Source organism: Eretmochelys imbricata, chromosome 1 (genome assembly GCF_965152235.1).
Source record: "Eretmochelys imbricata isolate rEreImb1 chromosome 1, rEreImb1.hap1, whole genome shotgun sequence".
NCBI classification, from domain to species: Eukaryota; Metazoa; Chordata; order Testudines; family Cheloniidae; genus Eretmochelys; species Eretmochelys imbricata.
Window position 1 is genome coordinate 109,860,546 of NC_135572.1, and position 26,445 is coordinate 109,886,990.

General features: G+C 40.4%; 1 protein-coding gene across 4 annotated transcripts in view; it reads right to left on the reverse strand.

Annotated features, from left to right (window-relative positions):
- CARS2 (cysteinyl-tRNA synthetase 2, mitochondrial) overlaps positions 1-26,445 on the reverse strand; it is a 43,365-nt gene that overhangs the window by 12,125 nt on the left and 4,795 nt on the right. For 2 of the 4 annotated variants that reach the window (XM_077813448.1, XM_077813458.1), the window contains exons 3-10: positions 22,859-22,976; positions 18,474-18,545; positions 17,677-17,782; positions 16,779-16,862; positions 15,837-15,966; positions 15,353-15,486; positions 8,015-8,082; positions 4,726-4,792 (exon numbers count right to left, since the gene is read on the reverse strand). In XM_077813448.1, coding sequence (XP_077669574.1) covers positions 4,726-4,792; positions 8,015-8,082; positions 15,353-15,486; positions 15,837-15,966; positions 16,779-16,862; positions 17,677-17,782; positions 18,474-18,545; positions 22,859-22,976 — 779 coding nt within the window. The remainder of the gene's footprint in view (positions 1-4,725; positions 4,793-8,014; positions 8,083-15,352; positions 15,487-15,836; positions 15,967-16,778; positions 16,863-17,676; positions 17,783-18,473; positions 18,546-22,858; positions 22,977-26,445) is intronic. The other 2 variants (XM_077813476.1, XM_077813466.1) reach the window with 1 other exon arrangement.

A 26,445-nucleotide genomic window follows, 5' to 3' on the forward strand; every position in this document is an offset into this window, starting at 1 on the left:
ATCGCTCTGGCGTGGTGCCGAAGACCTGCTGCTTCTAGAAGGAGCTGGATGCCCATCCTCGGCGACGATCCCACCTCCACTGCCAAGAGCCCTGTGGATACTTCAGCGGGACTGGAGGCAGCTAGGCCAGTGGACTCAACCCCAATGAGGAAGTGGTGGACGAGAAGGTGGAGCCGGAGGACAAAGTGGAGCAGGCGGCAGGGTCATCCGGTGGTGCAGTGAGTCAGGGACTCTTCTCCACTCTGGAGGGGTCTAGCCAGTCCCAGCACTCCGAGTATGGCGCACACCATGCAGGAGAGGGGAGCTCCAGGAAGTGCTCATTTTACTTTGATAGCACATGGTGAGACGAGACTGAGCTCTCATATACTTAGTTATATGGTAGAGGAGGGATTCGGGACAGAAATTAAAAACAGAGCCAGTGCATTGACACAGTGGGGCCAGGGCAGAAAAGTTTGTTCATGTACACGGGGATGCCTCTGGAATCCTCCGGAGTGAGCTCTAGGAAAAACTTTCCTGTAGGTATTCTGCAATCTTCTGCCAAAGGTTCCTTGGGAGAGCTGCCTCGTTTCTCCTCTCGCTCTAGGAAACTTTGATGCATCACCTGGCAATTACTGCTGCAGGGACCAGAGCAGCACACAGGCAAGGGGCATACAGAACCAGTCTGCAGTCACACGCATGCAGGAGATGCTCCCTTGTGTCCTGGGTTACCCTTAAGCATGAGATATCGGGTTCGATTACTATAGCCTGGGGAAAGGGGTACCAATATTCAGAATAGGCTCCCAACTGCTTATAATAACCCCCCTTCACAAACCACCCTTTGTCTCTTCTTGCTCTTTCTCCCTTGCCCACTCTCCTCCCCGCAAACTCACAGCAACCTGTGTGCTAGCCAAGGGACAGTGAGAAAGAGGTGTATGTGTACCTTTTGTGATTCACGGCTGTCAACGCACTCACAATACTGTCTCTGTTCATTATTTCTTTGCGTTCTGCAGATGTCCCCTTGAGAACACACTCCTCCACACCAGCGGAGCACCTCCATCAGGTAAGGCAGCAACCCAGGAGGAGTAAGGAGGATATGTTTCATGAACTGCTGCAGTCAACAGATGCGAAATGAGCGTGGAGGGGGACAATTAATGAAAGACTGAGGGTGGACAGCCAAGGAAGTTCACAGGGGCAGGAACGGATGATAAAGCTCCTGGAGGACCAGACGGAGATGCTGAAGTCCCTCATTAGCCTACAATCAGAGCAAACCCGTGCCCAACTCCCCCTCTGGCCACTACAGAACTCCAGTCCATGCCCTCCCCAAACTCCCCAACCACATTCATTGCGTATTCCCAGTTCCTCACGGTACCCCATGCATGCCACACCTGGAATTACACCCAGCTGTAAGAGCCCTAACTGCAAGACTGTTCCTCATTTTCATGTCCCATTTGTCTGAAAATTTGTGTTTTAGCCGATTATTAAACTTGAGTCTTCGAAATAAACTGAGTCTTTATTTGTGACATACATACATCGCTCAGTGTGAACACTGAAACACAGTGGCTGTAGGTAGGAATATTTGCTCCTTGCAATAATGCTCAAGAAGTGAGCACTACAGAGGTAATTCATGGCAGCCTAGCCAAATCCATCACATACAGACACGCTACTGGGAATCACTGTCAAAATACTCCTTCAAAGCCTCCCTGATTCAAACAGGCTCCCGCTGTGCCTCTCTAATTACCCTGGCATCTGGCTGCTCAAAATTAGCAGCCAGCCAGCCAGCCAGCCAGCCAATCAGCCTCAGCAGCCCTCCCCTGGAGAACTCCACTTCTATTAGCAAATATTATGTAGAGTACAGCAGGTCGCGATGATCACTGGATTATTTTCCTCACTGAGATCTAACCGGCCAAAAAAACCAGCACCAGCAACCTTTTAAATCAGCCAAAGGCACATTCAATGGTCATTCTGCACCTGCTGAGCCTGTTGTTGAAGTGTTCCTTGCTGCTGCCTAGGTTTCCCGTGTAAGGCTCCATGAGCCATGGGATTGTCTCCAAGGATCACTATGGGCATTTGCACATTCCCACACTGGAAAATTCTGGTTTGGAAAGAAAGTCGCAGTGTGCAGCTTTTTATGCAGTCAAGTGTTCCTAAAGATGCCTGCATCATGCACCTTCCCTGACCAACCGGCACTTACGTCAGCAAAACGGTCCCAGTAATCCAGCACCCACAAGACCATGGAGAAGTAGCCCTTTTGGTTGATGTACTCCATTGCAAGATGGTCGGAGGCCAAAATTGGGATATCTGTGCCATCTATCAACCCGCCACAGTTAGGGAATCCCATTGCCTCAAAGCCATCAATTATTTCCTGCACACTACCTAGAGTCATAGTTCTTCGAAGCAGGAGGCAATTAATGGTCCTATATATTTGCATTCCCGTAGCCCCTACTGTGGGCTTTCCAACTGCAAACTGATTCGCAACTGACTGGTAAGCAGTCTGAAGTTGCCAGCTTCGACATACCAATTGCCATTTGCTTTTCCACAGTGAGGGCAGGTCTCAGTCTGGTATCCTTGCGCCGCAGGGCAGGGGCGAGCTCTGCACACAGCAATGTGACTTTGTGCATCCAAAAGTTCTGCAGCCACTGCGCATCATCCCAGACCTGCACCACGATGTGATCCCGACAGTCCACCGTAGCAAGCTGGTCCGTGAATGCCAGCAGCAATCCTGAATTATTTGTTTCCATGGAAGACAGCTGGGCAGGCATTACCGATGAACTCTGTTTCGCAGCTCATGAAATACTGCAGGACCATCTGTGTTGTGTTCATAACACTCATCACCTGATGGTCAGCAGCTCAGAATCCAGGCTGTCAGGCAGAGATGAAGGGTGCACAGTTTACAAGGGCTGTTGAAAAACAGCATGAAATGAAGCCCATGGAATGATGGCATGGAATGAACTGCATCGTGGGACAGTGAGCATGTCCCCATGATGCACCGCGATCCATTCCCAGAGCTCCCAGTGGCAGAGGGTGGTGAGATGCAGTGGGATAGCTACCCATAATGCAGTGCTCTGTTGATGCAAGAGCAACAACTGTGGACATGCTCAGCTGAAAAAGGAGTGTTGCGTGGATGCGCTCCACTGATATTATTAAAACAACTTAAGTCTACTTAAGTTTTGTCAATGATCATAACTCTGTATTGTAGACATGGCCTTAGAACAGTCCCATGTCCCACAGCACGTCCTGCCTTATTAACCTTACGTGCCCACTTTGTATAGACGGCAGCAGTCATTCACGTATCCGTTTGCTTCTGTAGGTTACATCAGCAGATTCTCATTTTTCCCACTGGACTCCAAATCATAAGGTTTCTTATGTCCTTATCCTTTATCAGATGAGACGTGCACAAGAGCCCAGACTCACTGCAGTGAGTCTTCACATCCTGTAAATGAACTAATGAGGCTCTAGCAAATGATGGGTAACCATTCATCAGCTGCAGGGCAGTCGGCACTTCTCCTCACCCCAGGGTCAGCTTTAGAAGATTTGGCTGAGCTATTGAGCCATAAAATACGTATGTACGACGTAATAATGTAGTTTGGGTTTCCATTTCTTTATAAAAACAAACGAACACGTTTGTTCAGGGCTCCAATGCCTTGAGGTGCATGTCAAGGACCCATTCATGTGCTCAAAACTAATTTTGTCTTGTGACGGGTGCAGAGACCCTGAGGTGAGGAGCATGCCATCCATTTTCTGCCGCAGAAAACCTCACACACGTCCACACTTAGGGCTTGCTCAGCATCCAGATTCTTCTAGAATTTGCTCTTTATTTTCCCTAGTAATGGAGGTCTGTTGCTGAGAGTCAGGCTAAGTCTACAGCGGCACAACAGCTGTGCTGAGCAAGGTAGTTACTTCCTACATCAACAGAAGGGGGTTTTCCATTCAAGCAGCTACTCCACCTCTCCAAGAGGCAGTAGGTTGGAAGAATTCTTCCATCAACCTAGTCGCATCTACTCTGGGGGTTAAGTCAACCTAACTATGGTGCTCATGGCACAAAATTTTTCACAGCCCTGAGCAGCCTAGCTAGGTCGATCTAATTCTTAAGTGTAAACCAGGCTTCAGGCAACTCTCTCTTCATCCCTTTCTGTGAAATATTTTAGGAATAAACAGCACTCCTAGAGCCTTCGGCTACCAAGGCACTGGTCAACGCTGAAAAAACAGATCAACCTAGCTACATCCTTCAGGGGCTGTAAAAAGTGTTGCACTCTGAGCACTGGAGTAAGGTTGACCTAACCCCAAGGGAAGATGCAGAAGAATTCTTCCATTGAGCTAGCTACCACCTCTTGGAGAGTGGATTAACTATATCGACAGAAAAACTCCTTCCGTCAACGAGGTGAGCATCTACCCTAGGGTGCCACAGCGGCACAACTGCAGCGCCGTAGCTGTGCCGCTGTAGTGTAGACATACCCCTAATGTGAGCAAGGATCCACTGAGGCAGCGGAAAAGCGTAGCTCCTACAAATAGCTGAAGTTATTTAAGCAGCAAAAAGATCTCTCTGTCAGTGAACTGTTTAAGCATGAAAATTCCCAGCATGCTAGAGATCAGCACACATTACCAAGGTGCTGAGCAGTCTTCTACGCGTGGGAATTAACGTAGTTAGACTCCACATGAAGATAACCCAACACATTGAAGCGCTGACCCCCTCAGTATTTTGGAGGATTGCGTGAAAAGACAAACTAATCAGCCCCTTTTTTTTCTTACCTGATCTGTACTTGCTGCGCAAACAAAACATTCTGAATTCATCCGCTGAATTCTTTGTCAAAAAATCCTAATCAACAAACAAATAATCAATCAGTATTATACTAGACATAGTCTAAACAGATCTTCATTGTGTAATTTTACACTTTGTATTTGATGGGATTTGTATTTCTGTATTTTGTGTTCATTTCTTAGCCTTTTGGGAATGATTAATAAATACATTTTTGATTATCCAGTTTTGCCATTATAATGTTTTAATGTATGAAAATGATTATTATTTTAATTGTTCAACTTTAAACTAAAGTTTATTTGTGGCAGAATTAAACAAGACAATGTCAGATATATTCCAGCTGTCGATATAAAGCATTGAAAGATGCATTCAAAATTAAATTTTCACCGTTATGATCATCTCACGCAAGCACACAGTATGAAGGACAAAGAGAAAAATAAACCTGAAATGCTGTGCTGAGATTCAGATACAACAGAAGGGGGAAGGTACCCTGAAGTCTTGCTAGCTTCACAAACAGAACGTTGGATTTGTTGAACTAGATTAGAGTTTAATTTATATGTTATAATTAGATTAGAATATGTAGGAATAGAAGGAAAATCAGGACTGTGTGAAAGTTAACTTCTCCTGTACTACCTTGATTTATCCATACAGACCTGTCAAAAACCTACTCATCCAGAGGGTAACTCCCTCATTTTGGATTAATGTTAAGGTTGCTTTAAAACTTCATTCTTGTGATAATGACATTTACTGTGTCTTCCAAAGAACTATTTCAAATTGTGATGGTTTATTTAAAAATGGTCAACCATGTGACAACCCCGTCTACTCACCACGAAGAGTGGCAGGTAACAGTGAATGCTACATTCATGATCTTTTAAATTAGCAGATGAGAGGTAGTAAATTGGTAGCCCCTCTAAGTACTGCTGAACCATAGCATTGCAATGAGAAGTTAGTACAAGTCTGAAAAGATGGGAAAACAAAGAAATGCATATAGAAATGTAGCGTCTGTTTCAATATTACAGAGCAAGTGGCACAGTGAAGGTAGCAAAATGTCGAGCACGTACAGCGTCTAAAATAAAAATAGAAATAATTGGGGCAATCAAGGCTAAGCTAAATCAAGAATCAGACTGTGATACTAAATTATCTTTCTATACACTTTCTATAGCTTAGTAAACTCAAAGTGCCTGAAGACACTGTGGTAGTGTATGGTAGGAGAGTATTATGCCTAAGGAAGGAAATAAATTGTATGAATCAAAACTCTGAGCTGGAGCAAGGCCCATCTGGATTATCTGAATTGGAAGATCTTGATAGATGGATATGTGTATGTATGTATATATGGTTTGTTTTGTTTTTTTTTCAAATCTATGTTTTGGGGGAAAACATGTTACTCTTCAAAACCGGGTGTGTGGGAAAACTGAAAATATTCACACAAAACTGATTTTGGGGGAGAATATGAATAGCTATTTTAACAGACCAGAAGGTGTGTGCATGTGGAATACTGCAGAAAATACTGCACAGCTTGATCAAGGGCATCAAACATGGCTGCAGGAAAGGAAAGCCATGCCTCACTGACTATTTGCAATGTGTCCAGTGTATTACTGGCAGGGGAGATAAAGCGATGGCAGTAGGCATCGTCATCCTAGCCTTGAATTTTTTTAGAACTCTCATGAAAAGTCCCACATAGGGTTTAGCTTTCATGATGCAGAATGACTAAATGCGAGGAAGTCTGGTTCACTGGTCTGAAAATTACCTACAGGACAAGATTACCCTCATTAATCATGGCCAATCTATATATATTTAGACTAAAGAAAAAGTACACCTGGGGAACTGCAGGGAGGGGTGCTGGGTCAGTAGTTATTTATTGTTGAATGTATCTGACTTGCCCTGGATGTAAATGCTATTTGCTATGACAAAGTTCTCTTCACCTTCCCAGGAACATTCTCTCTCAGCTCATAACATTCCATTAGAAATGCAGCTGCCGACTATTTCTATTTTTTGAAGTTGTGCTTTTTGCGTTAACCCTCATTCCTCCAACTCCTCTCCAGCACCTGTCTATACTAGGAAAATTACTGTCAACACTGTCAGCAATGGATAATTTTCCTAGGGCACATGAGGCTTAGCTATACACAGACAGCATCAGGAGAATTAAGAATAAAGCAGCTCACATTCCACTCTGATTTTCAAAGGATTATAATTAGTCTTCCAGGAGGGCAGAGAGAGAGGAATGTATGTGCTGAGACAGCCTTTTAATCCTTGTCTACATGAGGAAAATTACCCACTGCTGACAACGGATGTCAGCAATGAGTGCAGCTGAACTGGTGCTAAACACAGCTTAATTGTACACGTAATCAAGGACAAACTGTGTTCCGCACCACTTCAAAACCTGTGGTTAAACCCACTAATAAACATATAGACAGGAGCCATCAGAAGTAACTGCTCCAGTGGAGTTAGCTAAGAAAGCTGCTTTTGGCAAGAGCCTATGCCTCTCTAATACGGTAATCATCTAACAGGATCGCACAGGCTGAAACACTGCGAGCACTTGATATTAGCTACGAGGTAAAGGTCTATTTGAGTTAAGAAGAGTGACAGTAAAAAAAATAAAATAAATAAAATTAAATTAAAACAAAAATACCAGCTACAACAGCCGTCTACACTGGCGATGGAAAATACATCAGTTCCATATAAAAGGGTTTACATTATCAAATCCTGCTTCATTATAAACGAGATAAGAAATGAAGTCTCAAAAAAGTAGTGTCCCCAGACTGAAAGAGAGTTTGAATAACCTATGTTAACGAATTCATATCTGCTTGTCTGCTGACCAGTTTAATAGACGGTATGAATGTTGTGTTAAAGAATATGTATCTTTGTTCACGTATGTTAAGACAGGAGTATCAAATTCACTATGCGAAGAGAACTGAACTATATCTTTTGATTATGGCTCATTGCCTTGGCCTTAGGACGCTAAACAACCCTTAAGTAAGAGCAGGTTTCCTACTGATAACTAAAGGTTAATATGCTTGAATAAGACATAATGGGCACAAAGGCCCCAATTTGAGGAACAGAGACAACTTCTGTTGGTGAGAGAGACATGCTTTCAAGCCTACACAGAGTTCTTCTTCAGGTCTGGAAATTTGGGGAAAGCGTTCCTCTACAGGACAGGATTTAAACACATGATTTAAACGTGTCCACATTTTTTTCCTGAATCAGGGCCACAATGAATGATAGCACATTAAACACACACACACGCACGCACCAGAACTTCTCTAGTTCATAACAATATTTTACCTTAATTGTAATGTAGTTTTTTAATGATTTTGACATTTTTTCTTGATTTCCTTTAATAAGCAAATGCCCTGGAAGAAAAAATATGGTTAAATTAGTCTGCTTCTGAATGAGAGGTGAATGAAAAAGCAAACTCTGCTTTGAGGAACTGGAGGTAGAATATACTTAGATGGATTTGTCATAACCATTTCAGTGCAGTGCTTTGTATTTTTAACCACAGCTTTACGCCAAATCCTACACCATTAGACACCCAGAGGTTTGGATGGGGACATTTTAAACTAATCTAAAGAAATAAAACCAACATAACGGAAGTAAATAAATAGCTTGCTTTCACCAGAAATGCCAACACACAGACACACACACACTTCTTAATAATAATAATAAAAAAAAGTCTTACCTCTTGACATCCTTCTGTAATATTTGGAGGCCTGTAAAGCCTCCTCACACATATAAGATCCTCATGCAAAGCAAGGCATTTTCCAACCAAATTCAAAAATGGAATAAAAGCGTAACACAGACGGACAACTAATTCAGAAGCTTTGCCTTACAACAGTGCCCACACAAAATGGGCAAGTTTCAAAGTAGGGAAGAGACATACAAACCTCCACCAAATTTAGGATTTAATAGGAGCAGGTGATACTAAGTGTTCTTACATCTTGCCAGCATTGTTTCATCTATTACAGAAAGATCACATATACACAATGAAGTTCCACCTTAAAAGGACTTGAAAGCGAGCCAAGGATTTTGAAAAGCAATCAACAGTTTTTACCAGCAGCTTCCCAAAGTAAGGCTAACTGGAGACTGTTTTCCTTGTGAAGATCTGGGCTTAGAAATGCTTCAGGAGCTAAAAGTGATGAAAAAGTTAGTGGGAAGACCAGAGAAGAATGAACTAAAGGGGCAGCCTGAATATATGTCAAAAATAATACGCTGTATCTGGGACTGCATCCTTTTCACACAAGGCAGATATTTCCCTGGCTGCCCCTCCAGCACAACAGGCCAGCCCCAATTAACAGAAGGCAAGCCCCTTAACACACACCCACTTTGGAAACCCTGATCATGTGAACGGTATCGTCCTGGCTGCATCATGTTTAGTTAGACCTATGAATTGCGATGCTCTAAATCTGACATCTCTGCAAGCAGTTGTGCATAAACTGCTCACTTCCATCTCCAACACACATTGAGCAGCACAGACTACCAAATTCTGTTCATGGGGAGCAAGGGAGTTTTATTTATTGCTGTCATACAGTTTAAAGAGAAGGTTGGCAACAGGACTTACAGAGAAGGGCCTTCTGTTCTGAAACCTACTGCCCACTTTGGTCCACTACAACCTGAAAGTGCCAGCCTACAGAGGTCAAGATATTTTATCAGGTTCGGAGGATGGGTTAAGAGGGTAGAAGTGAACTGGTAGTAGGGACTTACATTTTGATGTGTTGGGATGATACATTTGAATGTGGGCGAGCAGTTTGCTTGTTGTTTTAAATTAAACTCCACATGCCCCTAGACTCTTTAATAGCTGCATTGTATAGACTGAAATAAGCTCTGGGTTTGCAGGACCCAGAGCAGAGGAGGGGCAGCAGCCATCCGTATTTACTCCTGGGGAAATTCTGCACCACTGCGCATGTGCAGAATTCATGTCTTCCAGAGACTTTTTATCTCCGCAGAATAATAATACATTCTGCTGGAGAGGTGCTGCAATTGCACCTTTTGCCCACCAGAGGCTGCTGTGGCACCAGAAGAGAGGGCAGCTGGCTCATGAGCCAAAGCAGCCAGCCACAGCAAGGGAGATAGCAGGGGCTGTTTTTCTCACAGCAGCATACCTGAGGGGCCAGGCGAGGTGGGGACGGACAGAGTGGGGCACCCAGGGGCTGCTGGGGGGGGGGGGGGTGTCTCACGCTGGAATTCAGAAGAGTTAGTTGCGGGGACAGGGACAGGGACAGAGACAGAGACGAGGCAGATGTGCCTGAATGAATGGGAGAGACTAGGGGTCAGACAGGGTCTTCATGGGGGAGGCTCCCCAACTCCCTAACAATCCCTCCCCCGCATCAAAAAAACCTGTTCCATACTTCTCTCCCCTACACTCCTCCAGATTCACCCCCAGAAATTACTTCCCTCTCCCTAACCTCCTCCGTTACCTCTGACTCCCCCCGAGCCTTTGCACTGTTTCTGAGGGATGTGGGACACACATTTCTATACTGTAGTTTAAGTGAACTACTCAAAGTTCTGTATTTATATGCCTAGTAAGGAATCTATTTGTCAAAAAACATTTCCTGGATGTTTTTTGTTTTCTGTATTGTTACAGACATACTTGCTGACAGGTATTTTGAAATAAATTACCAAAATGATTGAAACCGGCATGCTTATTTTGTGTTATTTTGACAAATAAAATATGAGGATTTTAAAGTGATGTGTGCAGAATTTTTAGGCGCAGAATTCCCCCAGGAGTATGTATTGCACCTCGGATAGCATGTAGCTCAGCTCAAACATTGCTATACAATGTCACTGACATTTGATAGAGTTCCCTTCAGACATATGGGTACTCTTGGGTCTTGTTTACATTAGCAAAACCATCCATTGCTGATAATGAGCACAAGGAATTTGTGCAGCTGAATTGGTGCCGAGTATGGTTTAGCTATAAGTGTAGCCAAGAACAAAGCACTCAGCACCACTTCAAAAACTGTGGTTAAAAGCCTTAAGCCAGCTGTTCACATTAAGGGACTAATCCTGAAAGATACTGAGCAACTGCACCTCCCATTCAACTCATAGGTGATCAGCTCCTCTCAGGATCCAGCACTAATTGTGGCTGTAAGAACTATACTGGACTGTGGATATGAATAATTGAACTTTCCTGGCTATTCAATTACAATAATTCTGCTTTGAACTCCATCCAATTATTACTGCTCCCCACTCAAATCAACACTCTCCAGTGTTCATCTTATACCCCAGTCAGAATGCTCTTTAAAGGATATTATGTGATGTGATTATGTTTTGTTTCTCTTAGACAGCAGAAGTTCTGCTCCTTGTACTGTTCAACAGTCTAATTGGCTGTACGAATTTTACATTATTCAGTGCATAATACTGATTTGCAGGTTTGTTTGTGTGCGCGTGCGTGTACACACAAAAACAAAATCAGGACCTATTACAGAGACCGTGTGTTCAGCCCTGGGTGTGGGGGATGTGGAGAGAAGGGCCCAGTATGGTAGCACTTTGTAGTAATTCCTGTGGCTGATTAAGGATCAGTGGTGATGGTCTCCAGGGAGAATGCGTCGAACCCCTTCCTCCTCAACTGGAAACAGAATCTGTACAATTCACAGTGCTAAGGGTGGGAGAGGAGTCAGGGATCCACAGGTGTAAGACTGGTTTAAAAAGGGATCTGCCATCAAAACAAGATCCTATTTTCAGGCATTTGTCCTTCATCCTATAGCATGCGGTAAGAAATAATGCTGGTCTACTGTGCAAAGGCCATCATTTTCACTTCCCCGCTCGGTGCCTCAGTTTCCCTATATGTAAAATGGGGATAATGATACTGAGCTCTTTGTAAAGTGCTTTGAGATCTGCTACTGAAAAGCATTATACAGGAGCTAGGTATTATTACTAAAGTTAGGCACCTAAATAAAAGTGTCCAAATTTTCAGAGTGATTGAGCACCTGCCGCTCTGACCGACTTCAGTGGAAACTCATGTTGCACTGCACCTGGAAAAAATCAGGCCATTTTTGTGTGTGTGTCTAAGTATGGATTTAAGTGCTTAATTTTAGGCAGGCAGGTTTTAAATGTTTGACCAGAGTATCTCTATCACATGGTTTCATAAGAAGTCATCAGCAACATGTGAATTATTTCAAATCCCACTCCTCTATATGAGAGAATCCCATCACTGGGAGAGGATGGTTCTATTAAAGAATCTAAAATATCAGGATTTTCACAACTTTGGCTTGGTGTTCTTCCCAGAGGCTGAGCAGTCTAAAAATAAAATCTTTAGAAGATGATTTATCCTCAATGCAGGGATTTTCTTCTAATGAGGACTGCTCTTATGATTCTGAGCCTGCCAGTATTCCGGAGTGTTAGCAGAATTATTTTTGAAGCTGAATCATTTGTCCTAAATAATTCACAATATCCTCCTCCAGCAGCATTTCTTAACTGAAAGAATATAATTTATTGGCTTCTAGAGAATCGTCATCTGAATTCTCACTGGAATCCAGGTTTTTTTTCCCTTTTTTTCTTTCCTTCTTTCTGGGAGAACTCAGAATCCTTCATTCTTTCCTAGACAAGAATGTTTCTACAGTTTGATTTACAACATTTAAGACTAAAACTGAAAGGGTACCACCAGCTAGAATCCTTCACTGAAAAGTAGTGAACACCCTTCACCAAGGAAACCACAAAACTTGCCTGGATTTAGGGAATAAAGCGCGGATAACAGACTGCCACTGGACAATCTCCATTTGTTGATTTACAACATACTCTACACTGGGAATTGAAACCAGCGTTCAATTTAACCAGTGCAGGTGGTAATACATGAAACAAGTCTGAGCCATTCCCAGTATATTATTTATATTATCATAATGACCCCACTGTGCTAGGCACTGTCCAAACCCAAACAAAACGACAGTCCCTGCCCCAAAGAACTTGCTAGTAAGTTTTAAAATTTCAGTTGGTCCCACAAAAGACATATTTGCCTATTAACAGACAAAACAAAAACGGACATCTTTATATTGACCTGAAAACTAATACTTTGTGATTACAGGTCAGGAATTTTTGAAATGACATACTGCTTAGCATTAGAGCTGCAGCAGGAAGATTCCAGGGGTGAGTACTGTCTATACTTGTAATCTCAGAAAGTTAAACTCAAACATATTGGGTCACAGACTGGGTTTAAACCAATAGTTGTAGCATTTGGATATTTGATCAACTATGGCTCCAACATTACAGATATACTCAACTGCAACAAGAGTTTCCTCCAAGCAGAATTGTACTATGGGCATTTCAGTTCTACGGTTCTTTCTTCTCACTCTGATCATTTTTCAAATCCCCATGAATTTAAATCTACTGCTCAGCAAGTTGTGCTAGGCCTATGTTTATATACCACATACTATGGGTCTTATTCTGCAGTCCTTACTCACATGAGTAGTTCAATTAACACAATGGGACTTCTTGCATGAAGAAGCAGTACTCTACATGTGCAGGGGTTGGGGATGCAGAATCAGGCTATTATCATCACCAACTTTGGAGAAAGTCAGAATAATCACTGTGGGAAAGAGGACCATAATACACAGGGTAGATATATTGGTACTGACAATGGTACCAGGGATAAGATGATGCAGTGGCAAAGCCTAATGCAGAGCAAAGTTATCTGGAGTGCTGTACACAGATGTGTTAGGGGCGTTCCTACTCAGAGCAGCAAAGCATGGAACTATACAATCCTGAGCAATGCCACAAACAGGAGACTGTCAGACAAGGGTTTGGCCCCTTCACAGAGTCTATTTAGATAAAACCAATGAGGTAGCTGTCTGGAAAACGTCTTTTGTCTTAACAAGTGACAAAGTCACCCAACTCTCAATCTTTCTCTTTTTTTAAGCTCTGTAAGAGTGTGGAAATAAGAGGCTGAGGCTGTCTACACTATGGGTCCATCCACACTAGACCTCTGAACAATTCCATTCTGAATTTCCCCACTCATCAAGCTGCAGGGGACATTCAGAAGTATGCTTTAGCTAACCTCGTCCTTTATTATTTTTCTCCCCTCTGACCAATGCTGACGGTGCCAAATTGTGATTAAAATCAGTTAAGAGTGCATAGGCTAGATGTGGTTTCTATACTTGATTTAAATAAAGTTCACATTGATAAGAGTGTTTAAAAATCAATATGGCCCAAGCTAATTTTAAACCATGTTTGAAAACAGTTAGCTATAAAATAGGATGGCATATCATAGTTGATATGGCAATTTAACGGTCTCTGGTGCTCACCTGTGCTAAGGGGTACAGGAATCTCCTCAAGATATGAAGTGATTAGTCTGTCAACCCTGCCATCAAAGACAATGTAAATTGTTTGGATCACAAAGAGGAAGTTAAAGAAAGCTAGAAAGGAAGACTTCAATGGAGTTATGACAGTTTAGACCAGCTGATGAACTACTCCCACAGCTTTAGGGGGAAATTTAAAGATAAAGTGCCCAGTGAGTGAGTTCCAAATAGACTGGGCAATACAACAACTGTGGTGAGTTGTGGAGAAACAAGACTGAAAAAAAAGGGTAGGAGGCAGAGGGAAGAAATCTTTGTTTGAAGTTGTTTCTTTTTCACGATGCCAGGACAGGAGAGTATAAAGCAACGGAAGTCAATTATAGAGCATGTTAGACACAATCTTGTTTCTTTTCTCGTGACTGGAAATAATGCTAACAGTAGATAAAAGTTTCTCAGCAGAATTCAGTGGATTTAGTGAATTTAGAGTTTAGTGCTATGTCAACAACAGATAATTACACATTCAGAACTCCAGTATCTTTCTCTAATCCAGATGTTTCTCTGTTGGAAAAACACCATTGAGGGGTTTTCTTTGTTAATCTGTTTATATATCTCAGCATTATCCTCAGGTTTAATTTTCCATTGGTACAGATGACTTTCCCTACCACAACTCAAATCCCTTTATTACATTTATAAATACTGCCGTTTTGGTTACAGCTTTCTACTGAACACTTTATTTCAAGCCCAGTGCACCTGATGCCAACAGTTAAAGGACTCCAAGAATGATTTGTAATCCATCTCCGTTTTGGTGCTTCTGAAAATTATAATCAGACATCTCACAGAATTCTGACTCACCTACTTACCCTGCTCACCTTCCCCCAGATCTGGAGGGCTCTGATTCCAAGGTGATGTGTTTTTCTATTTTTAGGAATATACGCACAACAATTAAATAAATAAATAAATAAATCTCTTCTAGTTTTCTGGGAGAAATAAATATAAAAAAGACATCTCAAAATTCTAAGGAAAGCAGGTGAAGGATGAGTGAGAATTCTGTGAGATTATATCTTCAATGAGTAATAATTAACCTTCCCTTCCATTTGTTTCATCCAGGGCAAAAAATCCCACATGGTAATGCAGTTTAACTACTTAGAGACTTCCAAAAATCCAATTACAAACTCCTACATTTCTGAACTTTTTTTTAAAATAAGAGTCAATTTGTATTATTTAAGGTAAAATTAATTTTCAATTATCCTTCTTAATTTAGAGAAAACAGAAACTTGGTCATTGTAGCAGTATATCTGTATATAAGTTTTTCTCCACATTTCTGAGCATAAAAGCATGCCATGAAAAACTGAAAGCCTTATTCAAAATTTAAGATGACTAAATTTAAGCTGTTACTTACCAGAATGTAGAAAATAATTTCCCCATTGTTCACACTGATGATAAACCTCACACTGTGCAATTTCATTTTCATGATGTGGGAAAGCAAGATCTATGCCACCAGTATGGATATCCAGTTGACTTCCAAACACTGTACTGTAATAATATTTTACTGATCAAAATCAGAACACCACAAGAGCCTTTGTAAGGAAATGTAGTAATTAACAGATTGAAACACTTTAAATCCAAATGCTTTCTCCAGTTTATTACAGTAACAGAACAAGTATTCTAAGAAACACTAAAATTTCAGCAATGTATTTGTCCAGTTTCACTTTCTGCAAAAATGAACATGTTTTCTTTATAGTCAGCAATTTTTTATTTTTGTTTATATTCAAAAATTACAAATGGACATATCCTTTCCTTGTTCCAGTTACCAAATCCACATCAGTCACACACGCACGCAGGCACACACTTTCGCACAAAATTAAAAAACTAGGAAATCTGACCTCGAAATTGTAGAGCACTCAATGTGCCAGCCAGGTCTTCCTTTTCCCCAGGGAGAAGCCCAATAAAGTTCTTGAGGTTTGGCTGCCTTCCACAGGGCAAAATCTTTGACATGTCGCTTATCGCTATCAACTGCCAATAATTTATTATTTGTTAATAGGGTAAGTCTCCAAAAAGAGTAAATGCATGAAGCCATTCAGAATGTCAGTAAAGGGAGCTATCCAGATTTTATTCTTGGACAGACACTTCCGTTTTCCTGTATTTTTTTCCCTAGCCAGGAGGACAGACATGTTGGACACAAAGTGTTCAACAAAAATTATATCCTGAACATTCTACCGTGAGCTAGAAATGGACTCTGATTCATTCACAGACATTAAGGCGAGAAGAGATCATTAGATCATCTAGTCTAACTCCTTTTGTAACATAGACTGAAGAATTTCACCCAATTCCCCCTGCATTGAACTCAGTAACTTGTATTTGACTAAATTATATAATCTTATTTATCTATAAGTGCCCAGGCTGATCTTAGCTCCCACTAACAGACCCACACCTAACATTTTTCTAACTCTATTCCATCCAAAGATAACCTGGAGAATATAAAACAATCATTTCTCCTAAACATAGGTTATCTGGTGGTTGCAGAATAACTTTCCTTCCAATTTTTCAGCAAGAAAACTGTATTTAAGTGAAGTAAAGTCAGGGGGGAAAAAAAAACAAAAAACCTTAAATGCATACAGCCAGAAAAAATGGTCAAAACTTCTTCAGCACTAAATAAATATTATCTATGAATTAAAGTTACAAAAGAACTATGACTAAGAAGGAGATGCACTGTTTGTATTGTTTTAGCCTTTCATATTAGGATTTCATACACATGCTAGTTAAGCCTCAGAAAACACATTTAACTGAAACAAAGTATTGATCCAAACCAGTCCATATCAACATACCCATTTCCTCCTGTACATCAGTGTAAACACTAGTTAACTTTCCATATCGGTTTCCCCTAGACTTGACATCAAAATAAACATCACCTGTTAGAAAACAAACATTGAGATTTATTATAAAGATAGGGGGCATTCACTTTGCCAGTGTGGTGAAAAGATAAACACTTTTCCTGAGTAAAGCATCTGTTGTGTACCATTTCCTAAAAGAATCATTTCGCTCTGGACAGTGACTGCAATAATGAGAGCATGTGTTTCCATGTTTATGGTGTCTCAAAGACTACAGATTAAGTTTGCTTATCACGCACATAAGATTATTTTTTCTAACTGCAAACCCACCCTAGGATATAAAAGTCATACTGGGTTGTTTTCTGCTCACATAATATCAACTGTACTCTTCAGGACTCAAATGAAGTCTCTCACAGGTGTAGTTAACATGCAGCTGCGGTCCCCCCCACAATCATCAGCCCTGCTTCTAAAACCCCACTACGCACTCCGTTTTGCAAAAGATGTGCTCTGCAGTGCATAAGGGATGCACACCTTCCCATAGGGACTACCAGGTTCTTATCTTGCACAAACCTCTGACGAAATAGAATGTGCCAGTTCCATGGTTTTCTAGCCCAGGATTTCTCCTTAGGAATTATATAATGCAGTTAATGCCCTTAAAGAACAACATTAAAAACTCAGTCACATTTCAATTACAATGTAAGTATACAGTGCTAACAACATGTATAAAAAGTGTGTTAAAGTTATTCACAGCATTTGCTTTATCAGTTATCAATCAAAGGAAGAGATGATATTGAGTATCTGAACTGACCCCAGAGTGGTCTGGTTATAACTCCAACGAAGAGAATGAATTTCTTGCATACACATTAACATCAAACTGTACTGCTAGAAGTCTTACCTTTGGAGGTCGCATAAGCATGTCCACTAGCCATTATTCGTTCTATAAAAGAAATTATCTGAGGAATATTTTCAGTCACTCTCATATATACTGTCGGGGGAAGAACCTTAAATAAAGAAGCAGAAAGAATATGCTGCTTTAGTTTGTGACAATACCAGCATGTTTAAAGGAACCCAGCTAACGTAAAAACACAACAGTTCTTTCTCGAAATGTTGCATATACTATAGTTACAAATAACACCTAAGATGCCTATAACTGAAAACAGTTACCGAAAAAAGAACTTCTCCATTTTTTCCTAGCTTATTTACTTGGTGCATTTGACAGCACTTTGAGCCAGATGCAAAGCTCTTTGGCGTCAATGCAAAGACACTTGCTGACTTCAATGGGCTTTAGATCAGGCCCTTTCTGTAGTTGATTAATCATGTTCATTACGCTAGTGCCTAGAGACAACCAAGAATGGAGCCCCCTGGTGCTGGGCACTGCCCAAACACAGGCAGTATGCAGTACCTATCCTGAAGAGCTTATAACCGTTCATTCCTTCCTTGAGACATTTCTCCCTTGCCAAAAGACACATGTAAACATAGGGGGATCAGATGAAATCTTATAAAAATTTTGAAAAGGAATTTTAAAAATGTTAACTCTGTACTATTTAAAGGACGATTCATCAGAAATAGAGTATTTTTAAATTAGTCAATTAAAAATATAACTTAAAAATCAGGTTGTCATTTTTCCTTTAACAAATAAATGCACTTTATAATAATTTCAGTTTGAAAAAATAAAATATTAAAGATTTACACCTTTAACGCAGCCATGTCTTGTTTAAAGCCTTCTTCATAAACCCGGGCAAGAGCTAATGGTGATATGTTCATCTGTAGAAGAGAGGCAGATGAGTGAATCAAAAATCAAAATAATACAAAATAGTATAGTCTTATCAGTCAGTTAATGGCTAACTGGAAGAGTTATGAGGTTCCCCGAGGTAAAAAAAAAAAGTAAGGAAGGTTTATTAATCCAACATTCAGTAAAGAGATTATATAAAAGACAGTTTTAGCATAAAAGTGGTATTTCATTTATGTTTGAATTATAGGAACATTTTAATCCACACCTTTTTATAGAAACTGACTAAAAATTAAGTCCACAAATCTTTTATTTTTATTCAGAAAGGACTTCACTTCCAATGCTAAGATTACTTTGCATTCAAGAATAAGGGGGGATTTGATAGCTGCTTTCAACTACCTGAAAGGGGGTTCCAAAGAGGATGGATCTAGACTGTTCTCAGTGGTAGCAGATGACAGAACGAGGACTAACGGTCTCAAGTTGCAGTGGGGGAGGTTTAGGTTGGATATTAGGAAAAACATTTTCACTAGGAGGATGGTGAAACACTGGAATGCGTTACCTAGGGAGATGGTGGAATCTCCTTCCTTAGAAGTTTTTAAGGTCAGGCTTGACAAAGCCCTGGCTGGGATGATTTAGTTGGGGATTGGTCCTGCTTTGAGCAGGGGGTTGGACTAGATGACCTCCTGAGGTCCCTTCCAACCCTGATATTCTATGATTCATGGTGCAATAAAGCCATTTCTAACACTTACTGATATATGTCAGAGTTATAGAACAGAGACTTACAGACATCACACAGGGTATTTTTATTGTTAAAAATTAATATGATACTTCAACTTTTCATTGCTGTTCCTCAAATACGTGAATGCAATTGGGGAAATGAACTGATAGACAGTCAAATATTTTGTAAAGCATAGTAGCACTCCAACAATATCTACAAGTTTTTAATGCTCACAGCTAGGCACAGGGATCTTCACAAAAGTGAATAAATAAGTGGAAAGCAGAAATAAAGAGTCAGTTTGCATTTGATATTACATTTGTCTCAAACACTCATCATAGCCAGGGCTTGAAAAATTCACCAGAACAAAACCTTCCCTGGCAAGTGGAGGTGCTATGTTATCAAATTTTGCAAGATTTAAATTTCTAGTCCTTAGGTTTTGGAAAATAATCTGCTGCATGTGAACAAACGGAAGGCTGTCTTTCTGAATTGGCAGACAGGAGCAACAGAATCAAATTAAGAGAACAAAATTCAATTTTATTGCTGCCATTCAGAATTAGGTGAGCAGAAATACATCAGTTTTATTCTGCAGATGCTATTCAGAAATGTTATAAGCAACTAGAGGCAGGCACTGGGGTCAAGATTTTCAAAGGTGACTTTGGATGCTTGATTTAAGACATCTTAAAGGGGCCTGATTTTCACCAGGCTAGTGCTTAGTACTTTTTGAACCACTTATCGGAGTAGCCAAGAGTTTGGGGGAAGAGGTAGAATAGAGGAGGCACATCTCTTGCAATCAAGAGAAGGCCTGGTACGAAAGGAAAGCTTCTTCTCCCTTCTAGGAACCAGAAAGGAGTTGCTTCAGACACTAGAGGCTCCAAATGAATCCCTGAGCAAGATTTAGGAGCCAGCACCCCCGACAGGAATCTCAGTATTAGTGAGACTTCTCACGAGGGCATTGCTCCTCAACCTCACTGGGGCGTACCCTTCCTCAACTTGTTCATTGACCTGTGCCTCTCTCCGAATGTATTCCGTAATCGGGACTTGAAAAATGATCGGGTTCAAAATCTAGAGGATAGAAGGAATCAACAGCAATTAACAGCATGAGAGTATAAAGAACAAATTTTTCCAGACAAAACAAATGGCTTTTTGGATTGAGAAGGAGAATGCAATTATGTCCTATATCTGGACTTTGGTAAAGCATCTGATACAGTGTCAAGAAATCTTACTTCCAAAATTAATTCCACTTCCTTTGGATATGAACCCTACCCCGGTGGACTAAAAACTGGCTGAAGGATTGAAAACAAAGGTTAATGATTAATGCCCACTGAGTAAGAGATTGTCACTCTACAGGATGACTCTCAAGAATTGGTGTCAGATCAGTTTTATTAAATATCTTTTTTAACGAGCTTGAAGAATCACAGGAAATAAATGTAAAAAAAGGCCGTTTAGGTCATCTAATACATCCTCCTGTTAATGCAGAAATGTCCTTATGACATATTATCCAGAAACGCTTTGTTCAAATGGGGATAAAGGGCAAGCTAATTGCATCTGAAGACAATGTTCATGGAAATGTTTTGAAGATACCGAAGAAAAAAGAAAAACCAACACAAAAACAACCTAGAGAAGTTATAAAGTTGGGATCAAAGCACCACATTCTGGCCTGCTCAGTGTGCTGTTTGACCAAGAGCCTTTCCTGGAGCTCTAAACCAATGCAGAGGACTAATGCGGAAAAGGCAGATGCTAAGCAATCTAGAAGTATTGTGGTTCCCACAGACCATTAAACTGAGGCTTGGTTTTGTAAATACAGTTTGAGGCACACCAAATCTTAGCTAGGATTTATTTTTAAATAATTGTGTGTGATTTCTATTATTTGTGCTATTGTTACCACAACTCTTCTAAAGACTTTCCCACCCAATAGTATGATAAACCTACAGTCCTAACCATAGAGTGACAGTCAGTAACAAATCTTAACACCTCTTCCTCTATATAAATACCCATAAAATGGTGAGGAGACTTCAGTATGCCACTGTTCTACTAACTGTAGAAAACACCCCTCAGAATACAACTTATGGGACTTGGTAAGCATAGAATAAAAGCATCAGATTTGTTTAGCATAGTTACAAAAGTTCTGAAGGCTAAAACTACTTCATAGCACAGACTTTAATCTTGACAAAAGAATGGAGCAAATTAACTACAATTCTTTTAACACATTAAGTCAACTTTTTCTGCAAAGAAATCACCATGATGCTCTTATGAAAAAAAATTCTCAAGATAAACACGCATACACGTTTTAAATGTAGGTTGTATGTTAAAGCACTGGCCTGCAGCCATCAAGAAAAAAATATTCCTAAGGGAAAGAATAAGAATGAGCAAAAACTTATTTTATCAAAAGCATAACAAGGCCAATATGAGAAAACTCTCTATATTTGCTGTGAATCACAGTTAAAAAATAGATTTTTTTCCTTGTAATCATTAAAAGTTATTTTTTTTAATAACTGTCACAATAGATCTCACATCAGGAAAAGAACATGCAGTTTGTGGCTGAGATCTATTGTGACAGATTCCCTTGTGTTCCAGAAGGCAGGAGTCACCAGGTCTTACACCCAAAAAACTCAATTTAAATCTTTCAAAAAATAATTAGCATTCACAATTTAGTTGTATATTATTAACATTTTATGATCTGATAAAAATTTTATCAAGCAGAAAAAGAGATAGAATGACAATTCACTATGCTCAGTTGGTAAAATTGATTTGATTAGCATCCCACTGAGAGCAGTTTACAAACAAAGCTTTTAATTTAGCCAACAGCCATCAGTGAAAACTTTGCTAGAGTAAAGATAGTTAATAACTTTATCAATCTAGGACTTATACATATCCCTCACGTTAAGCTTGTGAGTAGATCCATTTGAGTTCAGGGCCTCGAAAGCCATTAAGAAAGGTAGCGCATATACAACTCAGAGACAGATCATATCAATGAATCCTTGGCTAGTTCTAGGTAATGTTCTAATAATATAAAAATGTTGTGTGTTAGTGCACCAAAATACACCAGAGCCCTCTCAGTCCATTTCACTGTACAGTTAGATCCTTCCGGGAAGACCTCTGAGAGGTGCTGAGCACCTGCAACTTGATTTTATGGAAGCTCCATGATTATTTACAGAACAACCATCTTTTTTAATGACCAATTCCAAGGCGAATAGCGACAATTTAGATAATTTCTGTAAAACAGCAGCTACTATGGACAACTGTCCAAAGTTCACTGGTTAATATTTTCACTCTAGGACTGAGAGGGGTTAATACAACTCCTCAACTCTAATGAGAGCCCCAATGACTTTCCACTTTCCCAAACAACCTTGTATTGAAAAAACAGCCCTTCTAGCAGACGACTAAGTAGGGTTGCCTTTGTAGCCAATGGTATGGCATTTGTTGTACCTATATCTCACTGATGGGCAACTTTATACACTGCTTCCTTCACAGAGATACCTATGCAAGCTCTGCCAGATTCCCATGAGTTGAGAGCCCAGGAAACAATCAGCCAGTGATTTTAAAAAGCAGTAACAAAATCCAAGTTGTTGTCCAAGACTACTCAGTATATTAAACACTAAGTTTTTGTCAAAGTAAACATCATATATTTACCTCATTGGCTCTTTTAATTATTTTGTCATCTATGTCTGTAATCCCCATCACCATGACTACTTCGTTTCCAAAAACCTTAGTTATTATTCTTCGAATAATATCAAATCTAACATAGGAACTGAAAAAGAAAAATAAGGGCTTTTAAATGTGTATTATTGGTAATAAATCTAAATAAAATTAATAAAACAGCAAAAATCACCCATATAGCAGCTCTGAATGGCCTAATAATGAAAAGAGAACAATGATAGTCTTTAGAGAGAGAGAGAGACACAGACAGAGACAGATACACACACACAATATATACAAAATGCTACTCCAGAACTAGTTACATTCTGTAAAGAAGTTATGCAAATCTCAGTTGAAGTGGTCTACCCTCTTCTGGCACTAGTGACACATTACATCAAATGTTCTGAAGTGTTTCTTTTTTTGCACACATCTCTTTAAAACAATATACTGAAGTGAGATTGTGTTAACCTAAAGGCTTACTACTAAAATGAAGATCACACTTACAATACTCCATACTCAGCTTCTAAAACCTCTAATACAGAGGTGGGCAAACTATGGCCCGTGGGACCGTCCTACCCAGCCCTTGAGCTCCTGGCCGGGGAGGCTAGCCCCCGGCCCCTCCCCTGCTGTCCCCTCTCCCCCGCAGCCTCAGCTCGCCGTGCCGCCAGCACGGGAGGGGGCTGCACTGCGGGGCCAAGGGAGAGCAGGAAGGGAGACCCACCTGTAGCCACAGGGGAGCAAGCGGGTGGTGTGGCTAAGCAACAACAGCAGCATCTCAGGATAGGCGCAGACCTGCAAGGTGATGAGGACCTACAGCTCCCATTGTCTTCAAAGGCAGCTGTGGGCATTCAGTACCTTACAGGACTGGGTCCAGAAGGATATTCACAAATCTACATTCTCCATATCATCCAGCATGCTGAACAAACTGGAGACTGTTTACTGTGTCTGCAAAAAACAAACAAGGCTCAATTAACTTTGCAGATGTATTTGCACCTTTCACTTAGCTGCCTGGATCTGATGGTGATAACACAATGCCTTCCCAGAAATTCTTAGTCTCACATCATAAATCACGAATATCATATTTGAACTGCACATGAAGAAAACTAGTGTTACTTGCTTGAATTCTGCCATACTAAAATGTGTCTTTGGAAAAGTAGCATAAAAAACTAAGAAACAGATCAAGTTAATGAATCCCTGGCTAATTCTAGGTAAAATTCTAATAACATAAAAATGTTGTGTATTAGTCCACCAAAATACACCTGGGCCCTCTCAGTCCATTTCACTATCAATAAAAGAATCACGATTAATGTCAAAATGCTTAAAATTAAATCCACCAGCTCTGTGTTTTTCTTTGCTAATACACGTATGAACAATGCACTGTCTCCTGCTATAAACCTCTACTCTGTTTTTAGAAGAAACAGCATGTTGAAATATGCAGAAACCTTGGCATTTCAGGGAGCAGGATTCTTTTATTCTTCAATAGCAACATGCTGACTAGAAGAAAGCAGAGAGTGAAGGAAGAAGGGGTGGCACAGAAAAGAACCCAGCTCTTGGGATTATTATTGCTAGGAATCAGCCAGCTGAGAAGCTGGATCCTAACCAAGTTGAAACCCTCATGTCAGCGAACTGATAAAATTTCAGAATTAAGTGTTTAAAATCAAGGTTACATTTTGACCCATTAACAGGAATCCTCTTAAATGGGGGCACACACCGTACAAATGTGAACATGGTTCCAATGCCTGGGGGCTGTTGCACAGCAAATAAAAGGGTTGTTTATTTGTAGGGGGCAGGGGAGAGGGTTTAAAACAAAAATGTAATTCCTTTGAAATCCCTCCTGCGGATGACACTCATTTCCATTGTTAATTCATTTCTGTATCTGTATCATTACTTCCTTCATTAATTGCGTCTGTCGTGGTTTAAAAACAAGAAAAATAAAAACTTGTTTGAAGAATTAAGTAATAAAATGGCATCCTTACTCTTTACAAAAATAATTTTGATTAAAAGAAAAAAGTGAAAATATAACTTTATGGACCACAAATGGTTTAAACAGAGTAGCAGCTGTGTTCGTCTGTATTCGCAAAAAGAAAAGGAGGACTTGTGGCACCTTAGAGATTAACCAATTTATCTGAGCATTTTCTTCATGCTGCTAGGAGTGGTGGGTCTCACGGGTACATTATAGGCCTGGATGCCTCCCCATGTTTTCTAATCAATTGCCTACCACATGAACCTCCTTCAGCAGCTGATGACTGACCAGCAGCTGCAGAAGAAGGGGTCCAGAGCAGAAGCAATCTGTAAGCAGACCCAACTACAGAGGGACACTAAGAAAAACCTGCCATCCTAATCAAATTAACACTTAAGTTATACCTAACCAAGCAAGGCAACTGGGCAATGTGAAGGCGTAAAAACCAGTGGAAAATTATGCACATTGGAAAGAATAATTTGAATTACTCATACATGTTAGTGAATTTTAAATTAACCCGTAAGAGCCCAGAAAAAGCCTTGAATGTCATTGTGGACAGTTCCATGAAAGCCTATTCCCAATGTACAGCTGCAGTCAACAAAACAAACAATTTATGAGGAAGCAAAAGGAATGGGGTAGAGATCGTAATGCAGCTATATAAATCAATGGTGCACCCATACTTTGAATGCTGTGTTCAGTTCTAGTTACCCTTTATAAAACAAAAAACATGAGAAACAGGTGGATTTCAAAGATAGGAGATGAAGATGATTAGAGGCATGGTGAAACTTCCATATAAGGAAAGATTTCAGAGTAACAGCCGTGTTAGTCTGTATTCACAAAAAGAAAAGGAGTACTTGTGGCACCTTAGAGACTAACCAATTTATTTGAGCATGAGCTTTGAAGTGAGCTGTAGCTCACGAAAGCTCATGCTCAAATAAATTGGTTAGTCTCTAAGGTGCCACAAGTACTCCTTTTCTTTTTATATAAGGAAAGAGTGAAAGACAGGAGCTATTTAGTTCAGAGAGGGGATAAAAAGAAGTACATGAAAAACTGAATAATATAGAGAAGGTAAGTTAGGAACTCCTACATATCCCTTCTTGCAAAGGGCAGCAGAGAGAAGAGGACAAGAGGGATGGATGGAGAGATAATCAGAAAAAGGAGACTAAAACAAGGTGAAATTCCCTGAGTTGTAAAGGGCCTGTTCAACTTTAGACCTGTCCAGGAAGGGAGGAGGGAGAGATGAATGAGCAGAGCAGACACGCAGAATTGCCTCCTCACCATCTCTGAATAAGTAGTGGTGGAAAAGAGAAGGGCCACGAGGAAGTACATATACAGATCCAGAGACTCCCAAACCCCTAACTGGGGACACATTGTGTTGGTTCCTGCTATTCCAGCCCACAGAATTTGTGCATTAGTTGTGTAGTAAATCAGTAAATTAGTTGTGCATTGTTTTAACAAAGTCCATGAATATTAAACATCCTGCCTCCATTTAGTTTCCAGTACAAAGCCTGACTATTTAGGGTTTGTACTAAAAGAGTGACATACATGCAGAAAAAGATATTGGGGGTAAAAAGGAACTGGGATAATAGTAAGAACAGAAACAGTAACAGTTTCAACCCTG